Source organism: Salmo salar, chromosome ssa16 (genome assembly GCF_905237065.1).
Source record: "Salmo salar chromosome ssa16, Ssal_v3.1, whole genome shotgun sequence".
NCBI classification, from domain to species: Eukaryota; Metazoa; Chordata; class Actinopteri; order Salmoniformes; family Salmonidae; genus Salmo; species Salmo salar.
The window spans coordinates 59,143,200-59,155,858 of record NC_059457.1 but is presented as its reverse complement, the minus strand read 5'-3'; the positions used below and the strand labels follow the sequence as shown (position 1 = coordinate 59,155,858).

Genomic DNA, 12,659 nt, shown 5'->3' with positions numbered 1-12,659 from the left:
GTGCCTATGAACCAGAATTATACTGTTAACACTGAGGTGGTGTGTCCTAGTAGGAAGACCACTGTTAACACTGAGGTGGTGTGTCCTAGTAGGAAGACCACTGTTAACACTGAGGTGGTGTGTCCTAGTAGGAAGACCACTGTTAACACTGAGGTGGTGTGTCCTAGTAGGAAGACCACTGTTAACACTGAGGTGGTGTGTCCTAGTAGGAAGACCACTGTTAACACTGAGGTGGTGTGTCCTATAGGAAGACCACTGTTAACACTGAGGTGGTGTGTCCTAGTAGGAAGACCACTGTTAACACTGAGGTGGTGTGTCCTATAGGAAGACCACTGTTAACACTGAGGTGGTGTGTCCTATAGGAAGACCACTGTTAACACTGAGGTGGTGTGTCCTATAGGAAGTCCACTGTTAACACTGAGGTGGTGTGTCCTATTGGAAGACCACTGTTAACACTGAGGTGGTGTGTCCTAGTAGGAAGACCACTGTTAACACTGAGGCTGTCGTAGGGTAAAGACCAAGACGCAGCGGGAAAATATATACTCATCTTCTTTTTATTTGGTGAAGAAGGAAAACACAATAAACGTATACAAACGAACTGGACAGTCTTGTCAGGCACACAGCTAAACAAGCATAATCTCCCACAAAACCCCATGAAAAACACACTCCTAATTATAGGACCCTCAATCAGAGGCAACAATAACCAGCTGCCTCCAATTGAAGGTCCAACCCCAATTAACTAAACATAGAAATACAATAGATTAGAATGAACATAGAAAAATACTAACATAGAACATAGACTAACAAACCCCGAACCACATAAACCAAACACCCCTCTACCTAAATACATAGCCCAAACCACATGAAACAAACACCACCTGCCACGTCCTGACCAAACTATAATAACAAATAACACCTATTACTGGTCAGGACGTGACAGAGGCAGTGTGTCCTAAGTAGGAAGTCCACTGTGTGCATCTCACCCTGCACTAACATAAATAACCTGAGCATGTCTACCTCTGCTAAGCTTCCCAGTAAAGCAATTGAAAACAATCAAGCATCCCAGAAATGTGCTAAAAATAGCCCACATTGACATATGTAGCTTAAGAAACAAGGTTCATGAAATCAATAATTTGCTAGTAACAGATGACATTCATATTCGGAAACTCACTTAGATAATACCTTTGATGATACAGTGGTAGCAATACATGGTTATAACATCTGCAGAAAATACAGAAATGCCAATGGTGGAGGTGTTGCTGTTATTATTCAGAACCACATTCCTGTAAAGATTAGAGAGGATCTCATGTTAAATACTGTTGAAGTAATATGGCTACAGGTTCATCTGCCTCACCTAAAGCCCATTCTGGTGGGAAGCTGCTATAGACCACCAAGTGCTAACAGTCAATATCTGGATAATGTGTTAAATGCTTGATAATGTATGTGATATCAACAGAGAGGTATATTTTCTGGGTGATTTAAATATTGACTGGTTTTCATCAGGCTGCCCACTCAGGAAAAAGCTTCAAACTGTAACCAGTGCCTGTAACCTGGTTCAGGTTATCAATCAATCTACCAGGGTAGTTACAAACAGCACAGGAATGAAATCATCAACATGTATTGATCACATCTTTCCTAATGCTGCAGAAATTTGCTTGAAAGCAGTATCCATATCCATTGGATGTAGTGATCACAATATAGTAGCCATATCTAGGAAAACCAAAGTTCCAAAGGCTGGGCCTAATATAGTGTATAAGAGGTCATACAATAAGTTTTGTAGTGATTCCTATGTTGTTGGCGAAAATAATATTAGATGGTCTGAGGTGTGTAATGAGGAGCAACCAGACGCTGCACTGGACACATTTACCTATCCCAGTTAATAATAAGCACCCATTAAGAAAATGACTGTAAAAAACTGTTATGAGGAATTGAAAATAATGGTTGAGAGGTATGAGGCAAAAGAAATGAGGCAAACGTAAAAAGCTTTGGAGCACCTTAAATTACATTTTGGACAAAAAAGGCCAACTCAGCTCCATCTTTCATTGAATCAGATGCCTCATTCATCACAAAACCCACTGATATTGCTAACTCCTTTTATTTTTTCATTGGCAAGATTAGTAATTCCCCAGGGCAGCTGTCTAGGCCCCTTACTTTTTAAAATCTATACTAACGACATGCTTTGAGGAAAGCCAGAGTGTCTATGTATGCGGATGACTCAACACTATACAGCGAGGGGAAAAAAAGTATTTGATCCCCTGCTGATTTTGTATGTTTGCCCACTGACAAAGAAATGATCAGTCTATAATTTTAATGGTAGGTTTATTTGAACAGTGAGAGACAGGATAACAACAAAAGAGTCCAGAAAAAAACGCATGTCAAAAATGTTATAAAATTATTTGCATTTTAATGAGGGAAATAAGTATTTATTTATATATTCTTAATTCCATTCCTTTACTTTAGATTTGTGTGTATTGTTAGATACTACTGCACTGTTGGAGCTAGAAACACAAGCATTTCGCTACATCCACAATAACATCTGCTAAACATGTGTATGTGACAAATAAAATATGATTTGATTCTATGGAAGCGGAGCATCTCCATTGTTTTGTGTCCAGTACGTGCGTTGAGCGTTTATTTGGATAGGACGAGAGCTTTGCAGACGAGTGACCAACTTTTTGTGTCCTGGGCGCCTCCCTGCAAGGGGAGGCCCCTTTCTCATCAACGTTTATCACATTGGATTGTGGAAGCTATTATATTGACCTATAACAGCAAGGGGTTGTAGCCAGGGCTCATTCCATGGCTACATCTTAGGCACTGTTCAAGGGCATCTCCTTGCAGGACATTTGCGATGCGGCTTGTTTGGCATCCTCTCATACTTTTGAGGTCCTACTGACCAGACGTCCCTGTACCTTCGTTGGCACGTACAGTCCTCAGTGTCGGGGCCTCTGAGGGTCGATAAATTGGGACTGTCTTGCTTCGGAGGAGGGCCTCTGGACATACCCCAACTGTGAGATGTCTAAACTAATAATTGAAAGAAAACTTAAGGTTTCTTGCCTAATTAACCCCTGTTCTCGGATATTATGAGTGACCCGTCTTACCACGTTCCCCTACTCGCAAGACTGTGAGGAAATTCTACGTTTCTGTTTCCTGGTTTTAACTGACTGACTGGCATCCTGTAAAGCTACCTGGTTAAGGAGAGACCTCAGTATATAAAAAGGGATTAAACATAAAGATTAGCCTTCTTAGCTTTGTTGACTTGGATATGTGTGTGTGTGTGTGTGTGTGTGTGTGTGTGTGTGTGTGTGTGTGTGTGTGTGTGCTATGTAATGAATGAATCTCTCTGTGTTTCAGCTGTTTGAGGTCCTTCACTTCCTAGCAGAGAACTTCATCTTCTCCTACATGGGCCTGGCTCTGTTCACCTTCCAGAACCATATATTCAGCCCCATCTTCATCGTTGGGGCATTCGTATCCTTCAACCCTGAACAGTGACTGCTCTGTAACTCCAGCTGCTCAAAGCTTTCCTGCTGCTTCCACATGGTCAGTCTAGGTAACAGTGATTACTCTGTAACTCCAGCTCCTCAAAGCTTCCCTGCTGCTTCCACACGGTCAGTCTAGGTAAAGCTAACAGAGAGCTACTTTACAGACAGCGCTGAAGCAAATAAAACACTAGCCAGATAATGTGGAAGCATCAGGGAAGCCTTGATCAGTTGTACTGTTTGTGTTGTCCAAGACTGTTTACACTGATACACTTCTGACAACCAGTACAACTGCTCCTCAAAGCTTCCCTGCTGCTTCCACAATATCTGGCTATTGTATTGTCTTCCCTGTGGCTCAGTTGGTAGAGCATGGTGTTTGCAACGCCAGCATGGTGTGTGCAACGCCAGGGTTGTGGGTTCGATTCCCACGGGGGGCCAGCACAAAAAAAAAAATGCATGAAATGAAATATGCATTCACTACTGTAAGTCGCTCTGGATAAGAGCGTCTGCTAAATGACTAAACATTTTTATTTATTTTTTAAATGTAAAAAATGTATTATTTGCTTAATGTGTTGATAAATTTCCATTGTTGCCGTTTGGGTCAAAGTGGTTGTAATCTGCCTGGTCATTCAGCGTTCAGTCCTGCCCTCAGTCCCCTCCTCCTCACTAGGCTTCATCTGTATTTATCCTGACCGCCAAGGCCCTTTAAATCCCCTGACTGTGTCTTCTATCCTGCCTCCTTGTTTATCTTTGTTTACCTCTAACGCACCGCCACAGCCAGCTCAGAGAGGATAAATAACACTAGTGCATGCTGGGACAGCAAAGGATGCTGTTCTTTGTCTCTTTTAAAGGAGAATGGAAACACTGTGATGTAGAACACCAGCCAACTAACTGTAAATCGCCATATTGGCATTGTTGCATCAATTAACCAACTGAAGCCAATTAACCAACTGAAGCCAATAAACCAACTGAAGCCAATTAACCTACTGAAGCCAATTAACCAACTGAAGCCAATTAACCAACTGAAGCCAATAAACCTACTGAAGCCAATTAACCTACTGAAGCCAATTAACCTACTGAAGCCAATTAACCAACTGAAGCCAATTAACCAACTGAAGCCAATTAACCAACTGAAGCCAATTAACCTACTGAAGCCAATTAACCTACTGAAGCCAATTAACCTACTGAAGCCAATTAACCAACTGAAGCCAATAAACCTACTGAAGCCAATTAACCTACTGAAGCCAATTAACCTACTGAAGCCAATTAACCTACTGAAGCCAATTAACCAACTGAAGCCAATAAACCAACTGAAGCCAATTAACCTACTGAAGCCAATAAACCTACTGAAGCCAATTAACCAACTGAAGCCAATTAACCAACTGAAGCCAATTAACCTACTGAAGCCAATTAACCTACTGAAGCCAATAAACCTTCTGAAGCCAATAAACCTTCTGAAGCCAATAAACCAACTGAAGCCAATAAACCTACTGAAGCCAATAAACCTACTGAAGCCAATTAACCTACTGAAGCCAATAAACCTACTGAAGCCGTTCATGTTTGAGCCGAGTGGTTAGAGGGGGGAGGCAGGTAGCCTAGTGGTTAGAGGGGGGAGACAGGTAGCCTAGTGGTTAGAGGGGGGGGGCAGGTAGTCTAGTGGTTAGAGGGGGGAGGCAGGTAGTCTAGTGGTTGGGGGGGGGCAGGTAGCCTAGTGGTTAGAGGGGGAGGCAGGTAGTCTAGTGGTTAGAGGGGGAGGCAGGTAGCCTAGTGGTTAGAGGGGGGAGGGAGGTAGCCTAGTGGTTAGAGGGGGAGGCAGGCAGCCTAGTGGTTAGAGGGGGGGGCAGGTAGCCTAGTGGTTAGAGAGGGGGGGCAGGTAGTCTAGTGGTTAGAGGGGGAGGCAGGTAGTCTAGTGGTTAGAGGGGGGAGGCAGGTAGTCTAGTGGTTAGAGGGGGGGCAGGTAGCCTAGTGGTTAGAGAGAGGGGGGGCAGGTAGCCTAGTGGTTAGAGGGGGAGGCAGGTAGCCTAGTGGTTAGAGGGGGAGGCAGGTAGCCTAGTGGTTAGAGGGGGAGGCAGGTAGCCTAGTGGTTAGAGGGGGGAGGCAGGTAGCCTAGTGGTTAGAGGGGGGGGCAGGTAGCCTAGTGGTTAGAGGGGGGAGGCAGGTAGCCTAGTGGTTAGAGAGGGGGGGGCAGGTAGTCTAGTGGTTAGAGGGGGGAGGCAGGTAGTCTAGTGGTTAGAGGGGGAGGCAGGTAGTCTAGTGGTTAGAGGGGGGGGGCAGGTAGCCTAGTGGTTAGAGAGAGGGGGGGCAGGTAGCCTAGTGGTTAGAGGGGGGAGGCAGGTAGTCTAGTGGTTGGGGGGGGGGGCAGGTAGCCTAGTGGTTAGAGGGGGAGGCAGGTAGTCTAGTGGTTAGAGGGGGGAGGCAGGTAGCCTAGTGGTTAGAGGGGGGGGCCAGGTAGCCTAGTGGTTAGAGGGGGGGGCAGGTAGCATAGTGGCTAGAGGGGGGGAGGCAGGTAGCCTAGTGGTTAGAGGGGGAGGCAGGTAGCCTAGTGGTTAGAGGGGGGGCAGGTAGCCTAGTGGGAGGCAGGTAGCCTAGTGGTTAGAGAGGGGGAGGCAGGTAGCCTAGTGGTTAGAGGGGGAGGCAGGTAGCCTAGTGGTTAGAGAGGGGGGGTAGGTAGCCTAGTGGGAGGCAGGTAGCCTAGTGGTTAGAGAGGGGGGAGGCAGGTAGCCTAGTGGTTAGAGAGGGGGAGGCAGGTAGCCTAGTGGTTAGAGAGGGGGAGGCAGGTAGCCTAGTGGTTAGAGGGGGAGGCAGGTAGCCTAGTGGTTAGAGGGGGGGGCAGGTAGCCTAGTGGTTAGAGAGGGGGAGGCAGGTAGCCTAGTGGTTAGAGAGGGGGGGCAGGTAGCCTAGTGGGAGGCAGGTAGCCTAGTGGTTAGAGAGGGGGAGGCAGGTAGCCTAGTGGTTAGAGGGGGGAGGCAGGTAGCCTAGTGGTTAGAGAGGGGGGGCAGGTAGCCTAGTGGGAGGCAGGTAGCCTAGTGGTTAGAGAGGGGGGAGGCAGGTAGCCTAGTGGTTAGAGAGGGGGGAGGCAGGTAGCCTAGTGGTTAGAGAGGGGGAGGCAGGTAGCCTAGTGGTTAGAGGGGGGAGGCAGGTAGCCTAGTGGTTAGAGGGGGGGCAGGTAGCCTAGTGGTTAGAGAGGGGGAGGCAGGTAGCCTAGTGGTTAGATGGGGGGGGGCAGGTAGCCTAGTGGGAGGCAGGTAGCCTAGTGGTTAGAGGGGGGAGGCAGGTAGCCTAGTGGTTAGAGGGGGGGCAGGTAGCCTAGTGGTTAGAGAGGGGGAGGCAGGTAGCCTAGTGGTTAGATGGGGGGGAGCAGGTAGCCTAGTGGGAGGCAGGTAGCCTAGTGGTTAGAGAGGGGGAGGCAGGTAGCCTAGTGGTTAGAGAGGGGGGGGCAGGTAGCCTAGTGGGAGGCAGGTAGCCTAGTGGTTAGAGAGGGGGAGGCAGGTAGCCTAGTGGTTAGAGAGGGGGAGGCAGGTAGCCTAGTGGTTAGAGGGGGGGGGCAGGTAGCATAGTGGCTAGAGGGGGGGAGGCAGGTAGCCTAGTGGTTAGAGGGGGGAGGCAGGTAGCCTAGTGGTTAGAGGGGGGGCAGGTAGCCTAGTGGGAGGCAGGTAGCCTAGTGGTTAGAGAGGGGGAGGCAGGTAGCCTAGTGGTTAGAGGGGGAGGCAGGTAGCCTAGTGGTTAGAGAGGGGGGGTAGGTAGCCTAGTGGGAGGCAGGTAGCCTAGTGGTTAGAGAGGGGGAGGCAGGTAGCCTAGTGGTTAGAGAGGGGGAGGCAGGTAGCCTAGTGGTTAGAGAGGGGGAGGCAGGTAGCCTAGTGGTTAGAGGGGGAGGCAGGTAGCCTAGTGGTTAGAGGGGGGGGCAGGTAGCCTAGTGGTTAGAGGGGGGGAGGCAGGTAGCCTAGTGGTTAGAGAGGGGGGGCAGGTAGCCTAGTGGGAGGCAGGTAGCCTAGTGGTTAGAGAGGGGGAGGCAGGTAGCCTAGTGGTTAGAGGGGGGCAGGGGAGGGGGCAGGTAGCCTAGTGGGAGGCAGGTAGCCTAGTGGTTAGAGAGGGGGAGGCAGGTAGCCTAGTGGTTAGAGAGGGGGGAGGCAGGTAGCCTAGTGGTTAGAGAGGGGGAGGCAGGTAGCCTAGTGGTTAGAGGGGGGAGGCAGGTAGCCTAGTGGTTAGAGGGGGGGCAGGTAGCCTAGTGGTTAGAGAGGGGGAGGCAGGTAGCCTAGTGGTTAGATGGGGGGGGCAGGTAGCCTAGTGGGAGGCAGGTAGCCTAGTGGTTAGAGGGGGAGGCAGGTAGCCTAGTGGTTAGAGGGGGGGGGCAGGTAGCCTAGTGGTTAGAGAGGGGGAGGCAGGTAGCCTAGTGGTTAGATGGGGGGGGGAGCAGGTAGCCTAGTGGGAGGCAGGTAGCCTAGTGGTTAGAGAGGGGGAGGCAGGTAGCCTAGTGGTTAGAGAGGGGGGGGGCAGGTAGCCTAGTGGGAGGCAGGTAGCCTAGTGGTTAGAGAGGGGGAGGCAGGTAGCCTAGTGGTTAGAGAGGGGGAGGCAGGTAGCCTAGTGGTTAGAGGGGGGAGGCAGGTAGCCTAGTGGTTAGAGAGGGGGGGGCAGGTAGCCTAGTGGTTAGAGAGGGGGGAGGCAGGTAGCCTAGTGGTTAGATGGGGGGGGGCAGGTAGCCTAGTGGTTAGAGGGGGAGGGGGGCAGGTAGCCTAGTGGTTAGAGGGGAGGGGGGCAGGTAGCCTAGTGGTTAGAGTGGAGGGAGGCAGGTAGCCTAGTGGTTAGAGGGGGAGGGGGCCAGGTAGCCTAGTGGTTAGAGGGGGAGGGGGGCAGGTAGCCTAGTGGTTAGAGCATTGGGCCGGTAACCGAAAGGTTTTTGAATCGAATCCCCGAGCTGACAAGGTAAAAAATCTGCCCCCTGAACAAGCCAGTTAACCCACTGTTCCCTGGTAGGCCGTCGTTGGAAATAAGAATTTGTTCTTAACTGACTTGCCTCGTTAAAATAAAGGTTACACACATTTAGTTTCGGTATCAGATTAATTTCCTTATGGTTTTGTTTGCAGAGAATACAGGCTGGCAGTTTATCACCAGTTCACCCTATTGGCACATGGGAGAATTGGACGAGGTGTATGGCGTCTCCCTGCGTGTGTCGTCTCTTCCATAAAGCGCTCATACCCAGAAGCTAGTGGCATCTACATAGGGTTTGACTTTGAATAAAACCAGTTCATTTAGTAAATGTAGCCTAGCCTGAAGACATAGGACCTAATACCTGCGCCTTATGTAGAAAATAGTACTAGTGAGCTTGTCCACTATAACGACAGGTTCAAGAGTAACCAGATAGACTTGAAGATAAAACTACTTTCAACGAGCAGTAACCCCGTGTCCCTGTTGCTAGAGTAGAATGGTAACTACACTGGACTGCTAGTAGCTGCCATCTAGTGGAAAGGAATGGTAACTACACTGGACTGCTAGTAGCTGCCATCTAGTGGAAAGGAATGGTAACTACACTGGACTGCTAGTTAGTAGAGTAGTGAATTCAACTAGCTTTGGCTGCCATCTAGTGGAAAGGAATGGTAACTACACTGGACTGCTAGTTGTCAGAGTCAAAGGAGACTTTAATAATAAATGCCATGTAGCAGATGCCTTTATTCAAAGCCACCTGGCTACATGGTAGTGGAAACAGATCATAGAAACAGGATTTATTAAGGTGTTTTTACAAGTTGGTCCGGGAGAGAGAAAGTCAAAACAGCAGGTCTGGGACAAGGTAGCACGTTGAAACCGATTCCCTTTATGGATGGGTGTATCTTTGAATTCGCTGTTGAATGACCTGCTACTTCTCCATTTCCGCTCCCCCAAAGTGACCTCCACTCTCTCTCTTATTGAGCACTCAGGAGAGACCGCTGGGATGGTCCTAGAGCCAGATAGAAACTACATAAATCATTGTAGGTAATCTCTCTCTCTATACATCTACATCTGACATAATGTAGTAGACTTACCAGTGACACAGCGGTCAGTGATGCCGTATAGGAGCTCAGACCGGAAACGCCATGTCTTCTCCTCCTTGATGGGTTTCACCACAAACGCCCTGGCAGCCTTGGAGAACTCCTGGCAGCCTTGGAAAACTCCTGGCAGCCTTGGAAAACTCCTGGCAGCCTTGGAAAACTCCTGGCAGCCTAGGAAAACTCCTGGCAGCCTAGGAAAACTCCTGGCAGCCTTGGAAAACTCCTGGCAGCCTTGGAAAACTCTTGGCAGCCTGGGAAAACTCTTGGCAGCCTAGGAAAACTCTTGGCAGCCTATTCACATAGGAATACACAAAGAAACAAAAATAAGGTTTTATTATTAATTTACTCAATGTTGCAGTATATGTATAGAAATAGTTTTTTTTTTACCTTTTGAGATCCTTCAACAATCTTGGGTTGAGGACTATTTTCCTCACTGCCTCGAAAGCTGGTGACGATGTGTTCATCCAGGGTCGTGTTCCCTCTTCAGGTGTGGAAGGGGGGGGGGGGGCAGCAGCTGAATGGGGGTGGGGGGGCTGAATGGGTCTCCGGGGGGGGGCAGCAGCTGAATGGGGGTGGGGGGGGGGGGGGGGGCAGCTGAATGGGTCTCCGGGGGGGGTCCCCCCTGGTGTTCATTGGTGATGTGGTGATCCTCTTTTCTTTTAGCACCTGGACACCAGCAGTGGCGGCACAGTACCACAAGGTGGTGCTCTAATGCCCTCACACACACTGACTGGAATCAGCAGTTATATAGTTCTGATCAGTACCTGAGACAGGGAATAAATAGGACTGGAATCAGCAGTTATATAGATCTGATCAGTACCTGAGACAGGGAATAAATAGGACTGGAATCAGCAGTTATATAGATCTGATCAGTACCTGAGACAGGGAATAAATAGGACTGGAATCAGCAGTTATATAGATCTGATCAGTACCTGAAACAGGGAATAAATAGGACTGGAATCAGCAGTTATATAGTTCTGATTTTACTATAAAATATATGACAGTACCTCTGTCTCTCCGATGACCACCAGCTGTTTCCTCACACCTCTGGCAATGGGCCACAGGTCATACCCCTGCTCATGAGCAGCCAGTAAGGAAGACCGCTGATGACACCAACAGATTCCCTGCAAACAACCTTCCCACTTCTGGTCTGGGACTCCCACTTCCTGCTGTGGTCCACAACACACTGTCTCCATGGTGATGGCCAAACCGTTTATTTTCAGGGTTGAACTGATGACACCTGCTCGACATCCTGGCTCACGGCAGACATTCAACAACTCCTTCAGCGTTGAGGATTTTGCACATACTCTTCGATGGTATATCTTGGCTAAGAACTGTGATGATTGATTCTGATCTCTCAGGTTCATACAGCGAGTTCTGGTCTTCACTGATCTCTCTCTCTCCGTCAGCTCCATCTGTGGTGTAGTTCTGATCTCTCTCTCTCTCCATCAGCTCCATCTGTAGTGTAGTTCTGATCTCTCTCTCCATCAGCTCCATCTGTGGCGTAGTTCTGTTCTCTCTCTCCATCAGCTCCATCTGTGGTGTAGTTCTGGTCTCTCTCTCCATCAGCTCCATCTGTAGTGTAGTTCTGGTCTTCACTGATCTCTCTCCATCAGCTCCATCTGTGGTGTAGTTCTGATCTCTCTCTCCATCAGCTCCATCTGTGGCGTAGTTCTGATCTCTCTCTCCATCAGCTCCATCTGTGGTGTAGTTCTGGTCTTCACTGATCTCTCTCCGTCAGCTCCATCTGTAGTGTAGTTCTGGACTTCACTGATCTCTCTCCATCAGCTCCATCTGTGGTGTAGTTCTGGTCTCTCTCTCCATCAGCTCCATCTGTGGTGTAGTTCTGGTCTCTCTCTCCATCAGCTCCATATGTGGTGTAGTTCTGGTCTCTCTCTCCATCAGCTCCATCTGTGGTGTAGTTCTGGTCTCTCTCTCCATCAGCTCCATCTGTAGTGTAGTTCTGGTCTTCACTGATCTCTCTCCATCAGCTCCATCTGTGGTGTAGTTCTGGTCTCTCTCTCCATCAGCTCCATCTGTGGTGTAGTTCTGGTCTCTCTCTCCGTCAGCTCCATCTGTGGTGTAGTTCTGGTCTCTCTCTCCATCAGCTCCATCTGTGGTGTAGTTCTGGTCTCTCTCTCTCCATCAGCTCCATCTGTGGTGTAGTTCTGGTCTCTCTCTCCATCAGCGCCATCTGGGGTGTAGAGGGGCAGGACTCGGTTGTATACTGATGGCCTTGAGCACAATCTATCTGATCCTCGAGCTCTTTAGTGATGGTCCCAGTGGACCTCTTTAGTGATGGTCCCAGTGGACCTCTTTAGTGATGGTCCCAGTGGACCTCTTTAGTGATGGTCCCAGTGGACCTCTTTAGTGATGGTCCCAGTGGTTCCAGTGGACCTCTTTAGTGATGGTCCCAGTGGTTCCGGTGGACCTCTTTAGTGATGGTCCAGGTGGACCTCTTTAGTGATGGTCCTGGTGGACCTCTTTAGTGATGGTACCGGTGGTTCCAGTGGACCTCTTTAGTGATGGTCCCAGTGGTTCCGGTGGACCTCTTTAGTGATGGTCCCAGTGGACCTCTTTAGTGATGGTCCTGGTGGACCTCTTTAGTGATGGTCCAGATGGTTCCGGTGGACCTCTTTAGTGAGGGTACCGGTGGTTCCAGTGGACCTCTTTAGTGAGGGTCCCAGTGGACCTCTTTAGTGATGGTCCCAGTGGACCTCTTTAGTGATGGTCCCAGTGGTTCCGGTGGACCTCTTTAGTGATGGTCCAGGTGGACCTCTTTAGTGATGGTCCAGATGGTTCCGGTGGACCTCTTTAGTGAGGGTCCAGGTGGACCTCTTCTCCACCGCAGCAACACTCTGGCACCCAGGGGTCAGGGGTCAGTTTGGCATGCTGTACTAACCGTTCTTTCCTGTTGGTAGAAAACAATTAAGGCATCTATTAGGCTATAGGTATATTGAAGAATCACTGTGTATTGTCCAGTTTATATCCAAAATGGCCTCAGGGATGACAGACTGTCTTGAAATAAACAATAGCATTAGAAATAACATGGATGAGCATGTACCTCCTCAGCCTTCTCCTGCACAGTCTGTCTCCTCCTGCACAGTCTGCCTCCTCCTGCACAGTCTGCCTCCTCCTGCACAGTCTGCCTCCTCCTGCACCT

General features: G+C 49.2%; 1 protein-coding gene across 1 annotated transcript in view; it reads left to right on the top strand.

Moving 5' to 3' along the window:
* The window catches only part of slc9a7 (solute carrier family 9 member 7), a 142,323-nt gene that overhangs the window by 19,744 nt on the left and 109,920 nt on the right, over positions 1-12,659 (top strand). Inside the window, exon 10 of the mRNA XM_045697509.1 lies at positions 3,352-3,465. Within this exon, the coding sequence (XP_045553465.1) occupies positions 3,352-3,465 (114 nt within the window). The remainder of the gene's footprint in view (positions 1-3,351; positions 3,466-12,659) is intronic.